Source organism: Condylura cristata, unplaced genomic scaffold (genome assembly GCF_000260355.1).
Source record: "Condylura cristata isolate star-nosed mole 26May11 unplaced genomic scaffold, ConCri1.0 scaffold00002, whole genome shotgun sequence".
NCBI lineage: Eukaryota > Metazoa > Chordata > Mammalia > Eulipotyphla > Talpidae > Condylura > Condylura cristata.
In genome coordinates, this window is record NW_004567103.1 from 18944273 (window position 1) to 18960711 (window position 16439).

The window sequence follows — 16439 nt, forward strand, 5'->3', positions numbered from 1 at the left end:
AGGTGAACTATGCATCAAGGTAGACGTATTTGCACACAGGTGAACTATGCATCAAGGTAGACGTATTTGCACACAGGTGAACTATGCATCAAGGTTACATTATCTACTGCTTCCTAGGCTTCCAGGGCTGGAAGGCCAAAGTGAAAAACATTCTTGAGAGGGCCCTCCCTGATGGCACAGTGGTTAAAGCACAGCACGAAGAAGCTAAAGCCATGTCAGCATGAGTTCCATACCTGCCACGGAGGTAATCCACATGGGGAGGTGATCCACATGGGGTGCAGACCTCTCCTGACCCAACCACTGCACCCCTCAGCAGTGTACTTCATCTGTCTGCCTGTTCTGCTCCCCACTCTGTCTCTAGTGAATCCTCTCATGCCCTCACCTCTGACCTGTACCCCAGTTCTGTATGGATAAATAAATCTTTTTGAAAAATTTCAAAACAATTCAGAATAGTGAAGATTCTATTTTTTTCTTATTCTAGTTCTTATACTCTCTACCAAATCACCTGTTCCCATACCCCACATTCCTCCTCCCTGCCCCCTCTCCTCCCTCTCTTCATACCATTTATTTAACAACCCACCAATTTTCACTTTATTGTTAATGCATCTCTTTCATGTAAGTGGGAAAGTATGTTTGGGGACTCTGGTGTGCTCTACTGCTCTCTTGTTTATCTCCTCATTAATAGTTCACTTCCTTAATTAATTTGGCTTGTAAGCCCCCTCCCCATCTTGTCCTTCTTCAGAACAATTATGGCTTTGCTTGGTGCTTTGTTATTTCATATATAACAGGTCTTCAAATAACAGATTGTGATTCAACATCTTTCATTATAAGTTTCATGAGAAAGGAAGCCCAGCCAATGTCAAACCAGAAACAGTATTTAAGGGTCTACTTTCATAATATATTCTTTCACTTGAAGTGAGTTTTTCCCAGCAACATAAAAACTCACATGTCCTACAATATTCACAGCAGCATTATTTCAGTAGCTAGGACATGTAGCAAGTGGCTAAAATCCAAAGTATACAAAGAACTTATATTCAACAATAAAGGAAAATTTAAAAATAGGCAGAGCAGCTGAATACACTTCTTCAAAGACAAGTAGATGACCAAAAAGCACATGAAAGATGTCCTTTATCTTTTATTATTAGAGCAATATACATCAAAACAATAAAGGGATTGCATCTCACACTTGTGAGAATGGATGTTATCCAAGCAACATGAAGCAAGTTCTAGACAGCATATGGAAAAGGGGGACTTCATTTAAGCACTGTGAGGAATGTACGTCGCTGCAATCACTACAGAAAACAATATGAAGATTTCTCAAAAAAATTAAAATAAAAATTCCATAGCATCCAGCTATCCCACTTCTGAGTATTTACCCCCCCCCAAACTAATTCAAGAGAAGTATTCACCCCATGATTAGTACAGCATTATTTACAGTAACCAAGACCTAGAAACAAGTGATGAATTGTACTAATCAACAGATGAATTATAAAGATGTGTTTTATACACAAAGGAACACCATAGGCTATGAACAAGGATGAAATGCTTTTGTATGCTATTTGTAACATTGATGGACCCAAAAGGTTTTACGCTTAGTGAAATAAACCAGAGAAAGATAAACACTTTATGATTTCACTCATTTGTGGGATACAAAAAAGAAAAAAAAAGATAAACAAAAATTAACTTTTGGCCTACCAAACCAATTAGTGGCTATCAAAAGGGGAAAAGAAGAAGGTCAATTGTGATAACGCAGGAATGGTATAGTGAAGAACAGAACTGGACTTTCAGCAGTGAACTACGGTAATTTTCCATAGAAATCAGAGAGCCCGCAGAGATTTGGAGAGAGAAATTTAACTGTCACACCGACAGCTCAGTGGGATAGTTCCCAAAAGTCTGAGCACCCAAGAACAATAAAGTATGAGTTGTATGAGGAAACTTATTACCCCATCCATCGTAGACCTTCTTTACTGTTCCAAGGGGGTCAAGGTTGCCTTAGCTACCACTGTGATAAGCAGCATACTGCAGGAGCATTGTGCTCCAGCAAGCAGCAGAATCCAAGCAGCAGATTTAGCAACTTCCTGCTTCCTTCACACATCTGAAACTTGGAAAACACTGTAATGCAATGTTACTTCAATTAAAAAAAAAATAAAATGGAAATACATTCTTATTGGTAAAATTAACAATAAAATTAGTGTTCATTATCATCATCATCAGTATCACTGGAATTAAATAGCAGTGGCCCAGATATGTGATTAGCTAAAATAAATCAGAAACACTTCTCACATTTAGGAGCTCCAATACAGGACCATCCTTAAATGGTCTTGTATCCATCCACTGGTTGTCTTATGCAAGCTGTAAGGTTAAGAATCTGCCTCTAGGGCCCTTTCTGGTGGCGAAAAATGTTGAAGTCTAGCACTATGAAGCTAGTGGCAGCTACTTCAGCACAAGTTTGATCCCCAGCCAGGGAGGTGACCCACACGACATGGCAGACCTCTCCTGTGTCACCTGCTGTTCCGCTCAGCAGTGTACTTCGTCAATCTGCCTGTTCTGCTCCCCACTCTGTCTCTGGTGAATCCTCTCACCATCCCAGCACCTCCGCCTATACCCCAGTCTTATGCATAAATAAACAAATCTTAAAAAAGAATCTACCTCTAGAGTAATTTTTTTTTTAAAGATTTATTTATTTATTCATACAGAACTGGGGTACAGGCCAGATTTGCAGGAGCAGTGAGAGGATTCACCAGAGACAGAGTGGGGAGCAGAACAGGCAGGTCGACGAAGTACACTGCTGAGGGGAGCAACGGGCGGGTCAGGAGAGGTCTGCCACGCCATGTGGTCACCTCCGGGGCAGGCGGGAATCAAACTCATGCAGAAGTGGCTTTAGCTTCTCAGTGCAGTGCTTTAACCCGCTGCGCCACCAAGGAGGGCCTCTAGAGTAATTTTAAGTTAACCTCAAGTGAAGTTTTATGCAAAAGTGACTAGAGGAATTAAGAGGACAGATGCTTGGGTGTTTCACTTTGCAGTAAGAACACTTAAGGACTTGCTTGCAAATATAGAATTAAGAAACATTTGCACAAATGGCAAAATTTAGTATGAGACTTGCTTTTATTGTAAACTGTCATGGAAATGTTAGGAAACATTTCCCATATCTCCATCCAATCTTAGGCTTGCCAAGTTTTACTTTTTAAGTTCTAATCTGATTTTTTTTTAAATATTTCAAAGAATAGCATCTAGTTTTTTCTTTGGGTATGTATTGGTAAATGTATATCTTTATGTGTGTGTGTGTGTTTTATTTTTTTTTTTGCATTTTGGTTAATTTTTGTACAGTATTTGATCTCTACCTAAGGCTCATGTGGCCAAATTAGGTTAATGTCTGTTCAAAATAACAACAGCAGTTACTTTGAGTAAAACATTTATTTTCAGTAAAATATAAGCGATTCACTTATAATTTCATAAATCCTAATATTAGAACATGTTTGCACTAACTTTGGATACAGACCAAATATTTGCTGTACTGTATTTTTAAAGGAATTTATTTACCAGCAATTTGAAATATATTATTCGTGATCAAAATTCAGTACAAGAAGTAGCATAGATTGTGTTATTTTTTAAGAGCAAAGAGGCATAAATTCACCCCCTGAGAACCTTATAATATTTAAATTATAGAATCTGGGATCATAAGAATGAGGCAAAAACTAAATGTTCTTGACCTCTATCCCCAGGGACTGGAAATCTTGTTCTCCATAGTAGGAAGAAAGTTCAATGTTTAAAAAAATTGTCATTTTTTTCCCCCACTGGGATTATATTATTAACTTTTCATAGCTCTAATTTTGCTATAGTGCACTAGGACAAAGGTGATCCCTAAAGTAAATTTCAACTTTGAAAATTTACTTTGGAACAAGCTTTGGAACAAGCTAAGCCATGATTGATTGGTGATTGATGATGATATACAGACAGACTAAACCTAAATTTATATATAAATAAAAATATAATTAAAAACTTCTTATTTAATTGAGTGAACCTTCAAATATAAGTACCTTCAAATTTACAACTAGCTTTGTAAATCACATAGATATTTTTTAAATATCCTAGAAGGTATGTATGTTTAAATCAACAAAATGATATACTTGTTTATCAACTCTCTGTCAATCTAGGATGGTAACATTATGTTAGAATTATCTGTAGCTGGAAAGGAGACATGCTGCTATTCTATAGCACAGATAACCTGTATTTCAGCTAGAAGTGGCAGGGTAAAAATTTGTAATGCAAATGTTATTTAGTTATTTCCTCTGGATAATAAAACAACCACTTTCACACTCTGGATAATCCAAGAAATCAATGGACTTCTCACTGCTATTTTTTGCCTACTATAACCAAGGAATTTATTTACCCTTCATGTGTAAAATTCCACCTAGTATGTGATTGAGGAGACATTGGCCAGTGGAGCTCAGCCAACCAGGCAGAGTCCAGAAGCTCGCACAATCTCACATAGCAGAAATGGCCATGATGCCTCTTTAGGCTTTGGCAAGTTTAAGGGACATTCATCCATAAGTTCTGGTAATGATATTTCTCCTGGGATGGCAGGATCTATCACTATGTCCTGGCAACATGCTCCCATGGCTTGTTCTTATCTGCCTTTTTGCATACCAATAACGACACCAAAATGTCTTTCATTTACTTTCTTCATTTTAATGACTGAGGTCTCTGGAATCTAGAAGACTTGAGGTTGGATTTTCAGGCCATGAATAGAACCCATTCACTCTTCCATCATGTCACTTCAACATTCCCTCTGCCTCTCTCTCCATTTCTCTTCCTCTGTTTTTCTCTCCCTGTTCTTCCCTCACCTGGATAACCTTTTCTAGACATACGCCAACTAGATGCATTTCAAGTATCTTCTTCCCATCCTAGCCAGACTTTTCACTCTCTTGATGGTATTTCTTTATCTATATGAAGTGATATTTATCAACTCTTTCTTTTATAATTGTATTTTTTACACCCCATAAGAAATATCTGCCAACTCTTTCTTTTATAAATTGTATTTTTTACACCCCTTAAGAAATATCTTAAGTCATTAAGATATTTTTTCTACCTCAAGCTCAAATCTAGGTTATCTTATTTGGTATCACTTTACAGGTTTCACAGAACCAAAATCAAAATTTTGCCTCATTAAACTTCTCAAAGATCAATATAATTAAAACAGCGGGTAACAACACAGGTCTTATCTCCATTGTACTATCATCGTGATTTATCTTTATTTTTTCATCATATGCTTTCATAGAAAAGCTCCACAAGATTAAGAAACATAATTTCTTCATTTCTGCCTGTAACACCTGCTAGAGTGTCTGGCCTGAAGGCATGTATAAGGTTTCCCATAGATTTGTTAAATGAATGAACACAGAGATAAAGTGGAGTAGAAAGTCTGGAAATAGACCCAAATACATAGGAAATATAAATTATATAGGTGGCATTTTAAGTCAACAGAAAAGATGAATTATTCAACAGATGGTAAAAGTGGTTAGTCATGGGGGGGGATGTATCATTATGCTAAAATGAGTTTTAGAGCTTCGGCACAAATTAAAAAAAAAAAAGTCACTAAACAAAATATACCCTACTGTGGGGGAAAATATGTCTACAGAATACATCTTACAAGAGACTGATACACAAAAATCTATGAAGACCTCATACACCTCAACCAAATGAAAACAAATAACTCAACTAAAAAATAGGAAGAGCACTTACGGCATTGTTTATCATCAGGGAAATGCAAATCAAAATCATGGCAAGATGCCACCTCACACCTATAAGAATGACCTGTATCAAAAAAAAATCTAGTTAGAACCAGTGTGGGTGAAAATGTTGGGGGGAAAGGACCTTCATACACTATAGGCAGAAATGATTCAGGGCAGCCAGGGGCACTAAATTTGGCCAAGGACGTTGCCTAAATGGTTTACTGGTCACTGTCTGAGTCCTTTACCAGCATGCACTATTGCAAGGCTACTCAGGTTCAGAGAACAATAATGGGATTTATTTAACAAAACAAGGAAAACACCCAAAGCAGTGCCCAGGGTTTTAAAGTCCTAAACAGAACCTCCCTGGTGGTGCAACCGGTTAGGACACAGCACTGCAAGCTAGCTGCAGCAGCTTCAGTGTGAGTTCTGTCCCTGCCCCAGAGGTGACCACATTGCCCAGTAGACCTCTCCTGACCCGCCCGCTGCTCCCCTCAGCAGTATGCTTTGTCTATCTGCCTGTTCTGTTCCCCACTCTGCCTCTGGTGAATCCTCACACTGCCACTGCACCTCTGGCCTACACCCCAGTTCTATATGCATAAATATATGAATCTTTAAAAAAAATAACAAATTCCTGAACACACACATTCCAAGATAGTGTCTTCCCACCACTGAGGACCTGGAGCACTACAGGCCAGGATCCAGCTCAAGAGAGACCAGAAGACACAACAGAAGATGCTCACTGGAGCGCCCCAGATGTGCCAGCACAGTACCAGACCAGTGACCCTCAAAACAGCAGCTGAAGGGCCAAATGACCTGACAAACTGCCCACACTCGAGTGGCTCTGTGAGGCGTCCAGCCCCGGGTCTTTGTCTTCCCTGCCAGGCTATAACAGTAGCAAAAACAGAACTGTTTCAGTTACTCAGCTGCTTGCAAAGCCTCCAAATTTTTCCTCTCTGAGATTGGCTACTGGAAGCCTCTCCACACCCTTCAAAGGCCTGCAACCGATCTAAGAAGATCAGCATGGTGAGGGCTGAAATTGCTGACCTCAGAATCCCTGAAAATTCCAAAACGCTGAAATCCCAAACGCTAAATCCGGAACACTGAATGCTGGGGGCTTCTCTGCAATCCCTTCTATTTCTTATTAGCGTCTCTACCCCCCCACTGATACTTTGTTCAAATTTTTCTTGGGGCTGTTCATCCTCACCAACACCACCTGTAACAGTCTTAGGCTTCAGCCACTGGTTACAGAAATGCAGACTGAGCCAACCCCATGGGAAACAGTTTGATGATTTCTCAAAATATTATAAATAGATGAGCCACTGGCAATTCTACTTCTAGGTATCTATGAAAAAGAATTAGTACTAAAGAATGCAAAAACACTAATGTGAAGGGACCCACGCACCCCTATGTTCATTACATTAGTCAATTTATGGAAACAACCAAAGTACCCAAAGACAAGTGAGTGGATTAGGAAGATGTGGTATATAGACAATGAAATATTACTTAGCTATCAAAAATGATAAATTCAGCCATCTGTCACAACATGGATAGAACTAGCAGGAAATGTGCTAGGTGAAATAAGTCAGAAAAAGAAAGACAAATACTGGATGTGGAATTTCATGTGTGTTTGGAATATAAAGAAACAAAACAAAGGGTCAGTTAAGACCAAACCAGTAAGAAATCTACAAATTTCACTGTAGAACTGAGGCTAGCAGAAGGGAATGGGGAGAGCAGAGAGTGGAGGGGGGACTGGTGAAAGCTTGTATTGGGTTCCTTGGTGGTAGTGTGATGTGGTATCATATACCTGAAAGATATCATCTTATACTTCTAAACATACACAGTATTGTAAAGCAGTATTTCTTTGATAAAAAAAAGAATTTACACAATAAAAAAGAAAATAAGAAAAATTTTAAATAGCATATTTAGAAACATTCTTAAATGCATATTTTTCTCACTATAAAATATGTGTACTTATTTATGTGAAAACGTTTGGACCATATGGAATTGCTAATAAAATTATTTTAGTAATTACAAAATATTTTCACAGAGAAATTATTTTTCAAAAATATATAGAAATTCTAATACAGTATATTTCAGTCAATCACCTGTTCTGCTCCTTACTCTGTCCTATGGTTCCCCAAACCATGGGAGAAATTGTCTGTAATCACAGTTTGGGGAACTGCTGTCAATTCCCCTAAAACACTGTGTCCCTTATTAGTTAATGAAATGCCATTATTTCTGCTGTGGGATGTGTGAGTACAGTGGTGTGTGTCTGTATACATACAGTGTATACATAGGGTGTAAAAAGCAGATAAATAAAAATTTTAGGGGCCCTCCCTGGTGGTGCAGCGGGTTAAAGCACAGCACTGAGAGGCTAAAGCCACTTCTGCATGAGCTCGATTCCCGCCTGCCCCGGAGGTGACCACATGGTGTGGCAGACCTCTCCTGACCCATCCACTGCTCCCCTCAACAGTGTACTTCGTCGATCTGCCTGTTCCGCTCCCCACTCTGTGCATGGTAAAGCCTCTGGCCTGTACCCCAGTTCTGTATGCACAAATAAATAGTCTTTAAAAAAATAAAACTTTTAGGAGAAAGGAAAAATAGTTTCTTGAATAGGAAAACAGGTGCCTCATTCTCTTAGATTAAAGACAAGAATGGCGGGCCTGCACGTAAACTTTTGACAGAAGAGATAAAAAACTGAAGCAGGGACCTCCCTGGTGGCGCAGCCAGTTAAAGCACAACATTAAGAACCTAAGGCCACTTCAGCATGAGTTCGATCCCCCACACCTCTGGCCTGTACCCCAGTTCTATATGCACAAATAAATAAATCTTAAAAAAAAAAAAAAAACTGAAGCAGTTTAAATGCAGGATGACTAATTTTAATTTTAAAACAAACAAATGCTGCTTGTGAATTAAAAGTGTAATTCGGGGCCTCCCTGGGGACCCAGAGGTTAACTCTCAGCGCTATCACCACAATGACAGCATTGTGTTGGCTCCCAGGCCAGGGAGTTAATCTACATGGCATAGCAGACCTTTCCTGTTTCTCCTGCTGCTCCTCTCAGTAGTGTATTTCAGTCACTCCACCTGTTCTGCTCCCCACTCTGTCTCTGGTGAAGCCTCTCACCCCCCACACCTCTGGCCTATACCCCAGTTCTATATGCACAAATAAATAAATCTTAAAAAAAAAAAAACTGAAGCAGTTTAAATGCAGGATGACTAATTTTAAAACAAACAAATGCTGCTTGTGAATTAAAAGTGTAATTCGGGGCCTCCCTGGGGACCCAGAGGTTAACTCTCAGCGCTATCACCACAATGACAGCATTGTGTTGGCTCCCAGGCCAGGGAGTTAATCTACATGGCATAGCAGACCTTTCCTGTTTCTCCTGCTGCTCCTCTCAGTAGTGTATTTCAGTCACTCCACCTGTTCTGCTCCTCACTCTGTCTCTGATGAATCTTCTCAACCCCCACACCTCTGGCCTACACCCAGTTGATGCTATACAAAATAAACAAAATATTTTTTTAAGAGAATGTAATTACTTCAACAAATAAATAAAAGTGCAATGTGTGGTCTACTTAGTTCTCGTTCCATATGGCAACATTCAACAACATGATCCTGTGTTGAGAGGTCGATTTAACAAAATATTTCCCCTTTTATTAAGATGTCTACCACCCAAGGAATAGATCCTGCAAAAGCAACATTCCCAGTTCAGGATGGTGCATCGGCGAATACATTCATACATTCCCAGTCTTGAAATTCAGCTTTCTATAGCTATTATGTACTAATATAAAGTTAAAAACTATTGTTAGGTTGAGACTAGGTTCTGTTACTATGGCAAAAGAGTTGGAAAAGATCTGTATTCTTAGAGAATGTTTGTCATGAATGCTTATCTTACCCTGAATACAAGTGAGTTATGCAGAGGAATAATTCTGTTTTATGCAAACACAATCGCTTAGCAACCTTGCCTCTGAGGATCCATTGTCCAGGATCCATTGACTAGCATTACTCTGCACATATTTCTAGGACTATCATGCACTAAAACCTATGTAAAACCTTCTATTCACGATTAGATCTGTATTGTTTTGCCCTAAAAGATATATATGCTCCAAGTAATGAGTTCTATGTAAAGTAAACATAAATACAAATTTTTATAACCCTTTTTACAGTTGAGCAAAGATTTACAGCTTAAAAATGTGTATGACTAATATTATATTATGGGTGTGGCCCACAGGGAATCAATGTAGCAGCAGGTCAGAGTTCAAAGTTTGAGGTTTGATAGCATCCATTCTTAATTCTAACAAATTTTCTGTTAAAAAAATTGATTAAAACAACTTAAATTTATTTGAAGAAAATATCTAAGATACAAAACAGCATCTAAGATAGCTAGTTTTAAAACTATTGACCTCTGAAAGACAGAGAAATATTTTAGATGAATTTAGGAAGACAAAGTCTAGGTTTGATTATTTTAATGTGCCATCAATATATTCCTAAAATCAGACGCAAACTACTAAAATAATTGTTACTGATCACTCTCTTTTTTATATATTTATAAGCAGACAGACTAAAGTGACTGAGGTTAGAGAAGTCAGCATTGATTAATTGATTAGCTCCTGGGCTACAGGTGCCTAGAGAGGAAGCTAGTCTTAAGCCCTTAATCTCTAATTAAGGGACATAGTACAGGCAGACAATGATTTTTAAATGCATGAGAAAGTAGATACGTATATCAAAAAAGTACAGGCTTCCCCCATCATCCAAAACCACAGTTATTCCCCCCTTATCCATGTTTTCACTTTCACATTTTAATTACCTGTTTTCAACCACAGTTCAAAACACTACGTACAAGATATTCTGAGGGAGAGAGATAGAGAAAACACAGAGAGAGAGGCTGCATTCATAAAGATTTTGTGAATTCATAAACTTCGTTTAATTTATGAACATCTACATGGACAAAACATAGTGTGTATAGGGTTTGAGAGTAGCCACAATTTCAGGTGCACACCCAAGTTCTTAGAATGTTTTCCCTGAGGATAAAGAGTATTGCTGCTATACATGTCCTAAGTCAAAATCATCTAAAGCCAATAAAAAAGTAGCTTTAATTTGTATGAACATTTTTTAAACTTCTCAGATCCAAAAAGTAATCTACCAATCACCCTACATAGCACATAAAACCTAAACTAACACTTGCATGCATTAAAAGAGGTTAATGAGAGGGCAAATACACAAGTTGCATAAAGCAGGCTCCAGGGAAGGAGCTTGGCATACCACACTTCCAGCTCAAGATAAGTCTCCAAGAAAGTTTGCTGTGAAAAGCTATTTTCACTTTTTGCCATTTTTTGTCCTAAAGGCAAAAATCCTCTTAGGATTTCTCTTAGTTAACCAGACAGCTAGGTCTTTCATAAAGTGTGTTACTCAAAGACTTTGAAAGTCGGGTATGCCTACAATATGAGTCAAAGAGGGAAAGTTAAATATGATGAGGAACTGTTTTTTCTTTCACATCCTCCAAAGGTTTAAGGGGTTTTATATTTTAGTTAGAAACTACATATGATTTTTTTCTTCTTTATAGTATCTTTTTTAAGAGAATATTTTAGTATTCTTTTTAAAAAGAATATTTTTATGAGTATTCTGCCCTTTTGGATTTCCAAATTATAGATATTTCTCAATGATGACAGTGATTACCATCTATTTTGTGCTTATGTAAGCTTTTATTTCCAACCATTTAATCCATCACCTGAAAAGTGCCCCCAATAACCCCATTAAGTAAGTAATGTTACCTTGGTTTACAGATGAGTAAATGAGGTACAGAAAACTATTGTCATGCACAAAGAGGCCCTCGGAGAATTCTGGCAGATTCCATCTGACCCCTGCCCTTGCTGAACTTTCCCTTGCCTCTATTTAATTATGACATAATCTGCTACTTCAGCCCATATTTCAGTTCATTTTTCCTCCCGATAACCTGGGATCTGACCACTACACAAGGGTCATATAAAGTGTCCAGAAAGTCTACTGCCTAAATATTGGGAACTATGAATGACAGCTAACTAAATCAGTGAGTTTTGTTTCCCAAGCAATGTGGAAAGAGCATGGAAAGGTGAGGGAAAAGTCATGGTTTTACTCTGTACTGTTGTTCCTGCTGCTGCCAGACCCATGTCTTCTTTCACCCCGCCTGAGTGATAGATACTATTCATAGCCCTGTTTTACAAATAAGGAAACCGAAACTGCGAGAGGTTTGCAGCATACTGAATTCATGTGCCCAGTGGTATAGGTTATGATTATGCCATGAAAATAAAATGGAAAAAAGAAGCAAATCAAAGCAAACACAGTGTTAGCCCCCATCTCTAACTGCTATTTACTTGTACACCAGATGGAACCAAGTCCAGTCTGTCTTGTACTTTAAAACAGGTCATAGCTGCCTCATTTTCATAAATGGCTTTTTTAGGCACTTTGAAAAAAGGCAATTTTATCTTGTCCAAAGTAATACCCTCAATATTAGGAGGAATTCAGTGAATATTTGGTGAATATTTGGTGAATAAAAGAGTGAATGAATACGTTGTAAGTATAAAACTTAATACTGCATGTCAATTATACTTCAATTTTATACAGGAGAATGAAAGAGTGAATAAGTGAATGTAACCGTCATGTGGTAGGACTCCTTATCTACTCTCACATCAAATTTAAATTCCTTGTTATGATATTCAATAATAAAATAAGAAACTAGCCTGACCAGTTACAGTAAACAAATCTCACTGTTACCCCCTTTACATGTTCCAGCACCTAATTCTCATAATGGCAATAGACAGTTACTAAGGAGCAGAGTTCGAAGTCAAATCCCGGTAGCCTCACCCCTAAATCTGCACACCTAGCCCATGGTGGCCCCCAGCACTACCTGTCTACAGAGACTGCATCCCTACCTCTACCTTAGGCACACGTCCTTCCTCCCTCTTTCCCACCTTTCCTTCCTCGCCCTACTACGAGGTGAAAAGCATAGCCACCCACCTGGTTTGGCTTAAAAAGCTCCATAAAGACCAGCTTGCTCCTCGTCGCACCTACATAGCTTCACCTCAGCACTGCTATGTTCCCCTTGACAGCTAAATGATTTTTGCTTGATCTTTTTCAGATCGTGTCGATCTGAAATATCACGATCAGAACCAATTCTTTGAATTAGAAAATCTAATTCTCATCTAATAGATTGTGAACACCATTATTAAAAGTCAACATCAGGCCCTCCTTGGTGGCATACCAAGTTAAAGCGCAGTACTACGAAGCTGGCCACAGCCGCTTCAGCATGAATTCGATCCCCACCCCGGAGGTGACCCACATGGCACAGCACACCTCTCCTGGCCCGCCCGCTGTTCCTCTCAGCAGTGTAGTTCGTCGATCTGCCTGTTCTGCTTCCCACTCTGTCTCTGGTGATAACAGATGACTTCTCATCTCGAAGGTGGACTTCCCTTAAGACCATAAAGAGTAAGTTTTGAAGGAGTTCTAACTCTTCTCCTTGCCCATCAGGAGTCTGATATCATCAACTTTTTCTGGGGATGTCACTCAAAGATGAGACTTTTCACATTAGGCTCACGCAAATATGAACCCTCACTGGCCTGTGGGCCAAACTGTTGGGAAGATCACTGAGTGGCTATGACTGTCACAGGCAAACCAAAGAGCTGGGTGGCACAATCAGAAGTTCTTCATGCCTCTGACTTGGAATGTACCTTCTGCCCATCTTCCCAAAGTCAGAGCTGCTTCAAGGACGCTTCCTGAGACCATCTGGACTATAGACAAGTTTGAACTCTAGGAAGGCCTCTATTCAACTTTTAGGATTCTGGCATGTGGGTGAGAGAGCTCCCCAGTCTTGCAGCCATGCAGGACAAACCTCATAGTTAAATTTTTTGTTTGTTTGTTTATTTAAAAGACCTTTCACCAGGAGGAGGGAGAAGGCCCAGGATAGGATTGGAAAAGCACAAGGGACTATAGTGATGGTCCACGGGTGAATGGGTGGTGGGAATTTCACGGGGAAACCATGCATTGTACAAAAAAGAAGTCTGATATAATGAATATATTTTTAAAATAAAACAGGTATGGGAAGAGCACAGGAGACTATGGTGATGGTTCATGGATGAAATGGTGGTGGGAATTTTATGGGGCCTATGCCTGAGAGAAGAAATCAAGCATTATACAAAAATGAGTAGGGGTTCTCCCTGGTGGCACAGCAGGTTAAAGCACCAAATTATGAAGCTCTCTAAGCCTTTGCCCCCCTCAGTTCAGCCCCCAGCCAGGGAGATGAACCACATGGTGTGGCAGACCTCTCCTGACCCGCCCACTACTTTTCTCAGCAATGTATTTCAGTAGATCTGCCTGTTCTGCTCCCAACTCTGTCTCTAGTGAATCCTCTTACCATCACACCTCTGTATGTAAGTAAATATTAAAATAAATAACTATAGTGGAAAAAATAAAATAAAAGGCCTCCACCAATCTGTTTCTTCAGTCTCTTTTGCCCTCTATGTACAGGGCCAGTTTTGCATTTCATTCCAAAAATTCCTGAGGTTATAAATCAATAGAAGTTTAATGCATCTGTCACCATTAGGGTCAGCAATAGCCATGTTGATCTCGATAGTAAATGTTCCAAAGAGGTAGTCAGCACCATGCGCAGGGCCAAGATTCTGGCTCCTTCTTTCTAGATGCTGGATGACAAGGCCATTGAGGAGCCAACCCTGTACTGCTGCTTGTAGGTCACTGTGGTCCTGGTACAACTCATCCCTGCTGGCATCTTCTGTGGGCCCGAGAAGGTGCAGGAGAAGTCTAGTATAGACAGCTGTCATATCTGGGTCAGAAGCTACACTCTTACTCGAGGCAAATTTGCCAAGGCCATCTTTGATGCAACCTCCAAGAATTACTGTGGTCTCACACAACCACCTTCTGTGTTGGAAACTGTGTTCACCAAGTCTCCCAGCCAGGAATTCGCTGTCCTTTTAGTAAAATGCACCCCTAAGTCACTGTGCAGAGGATCCAAGTCCTAACTGTATTTTGAATTTAAGAAAAAGATGGTGAAGTAATCTGTAAACAAAACATAGAAAGAAAAAATTAACTGTGAGACCTGTTAGACCTAATCTCAGCCCTCATCAGATATTTTGATTCACCAAGTATGACTGTTTTAATGACTGTGAAACACACTGAGGCAGCTGGAGTTGTGTTTATTTTTATCTGAAAGGTTTATTTATTTATTTATGCAGAACTGGGTACAAGTCAGAGGTCAGGGGTGGTAAGAGGATTCACCAGAGAAAGAGTGAAGAGCAGAACAGGCTGACTAATGAAGTACACTGCTGAGAGGAGCAGCCGGCAAGTCAGGAAAGATCTGCCGGTCCATGTGGGAGGTCATGCTGAAGTGGCTTTAACTTCTTAGTGCTGTGCTTTAAACCTCTGTGCCACCAGCAAGGGTCCTGGAGTTGTATTTATTATCCTTAGTTTTCAGAGGGTGGAAAAGTGTCTTTTATTGAGACACAATGGCAAGTTACTTGGCCAGTCAATTTTTAGCTTGAAAAACAAATCTGGTCTCATGAAATTGATAAATATTTTTTGGCACAGATATCTAATGATCAAGATAACTTAAGGCAGCAAAGAATTCTACAAAGTCCAGAATTCTCCAAAGCTTGCATGGGGCCTTATAAACTGAAACTATTTGTATGTTTCTGTTTGGAATGAAACTTCCTTTTTAAACTTTACATTCTGCTTTCGGTTAATTTTTCTTGATTTTTAGCCAAAATGTCTGTTTTACAAGTACCATTTCAGATCCTTGATAACTCTTTCCCTATGAAAACGACAATAGTGCCCTTCTTTACCTCTGAGGATATCCTCACTGTCAACTCTTTAGAGTTCAAAAACCTTCAGCGATTTCCTATTACATGCATCCACTTCAATAATTCAAGCTTTGTTATGTTGAAGTATAGATTATTAAGCAGCATCTGATGAATAAAAGGGAAGTGGTAAGTTATGAATTCAAATACCATTGGAGAAATGAACCAAATTTTTTTAATTGCATACTCAATATATTTTAATTTATTTTAAAGATGTTTTTATTTATGAATACAAGAACTGGGGTGTAGGCCAGAGATAGGGGGTGGGGGTAGAGGATTTACGAGAGAGTGAGAAGAGCAACAGGCAGATTGACAGAAATTGACTGCTGAGGGGAGAAGCAGGTGGCACAGGAGAGGTCTGCTGTGCCCTGTGGGTCAGCTCCCTGGCCAGGGACTGAACCTGTGCTTCAGTGGCTGCCCATAGCTTCACAGTGCTGAGACTTATACCCTTGCGCCACCAGGGAGCCCCGCCCCACCCCCTTTTTTTCAGAGAAGTGACAAGTTGCTATTTTTTTAATAAAAGTAAAAAGACAAACAGCACATTAGGCTTGAAGGGTTCGAATAGCCATTTGCAGGTTTCGTTGTTACAAAATAAACTTCATGTGACCTTTTGAGCAATTGGGTTTGCATTTATTTGATGCTCCATCTTTGACAGTTGTTTGCCAAAGCAGTTCAGGAGCCAAAAAAGAGTTTAAGAACAAGCGCTTTGACACAACGCCACAATAGTGAAGGCAAAGATAAATAGATGGGACTACATCAAGTTAAAGAGCTTCTGTACAGCAAAAGAAACATTACTAAAAACAAACAGAAAGATCACTAATTGGGAAAACATTTTCTCACACAAAAGTAGCGATAAAGGACTGATCACAA

At 39.3% G+C, this 16439-nt stretch overlaps 1 protein-coding gene across 1 annotated transcript in view; it reads left to right on the forward strand.

The window, feature by feature from the left end:
• Positions 1-16439, forward strand: part of ACADL (acyl-CoA dehydrogenase, long chain) — a 60512-nt gene that overhangs the window by 15874 nt on the left and 28199 nt on the right. The window contains exon 3 of the mRNA XM_004674810.1: positions 14448-14690. Within this exon, the coding sequence (XP_004674867.1) occupies positions 14448-14690 (243 nt within the window). The remainder of the gene's footprint in view (positions 1-14447; positions 14691-16439) is intronic.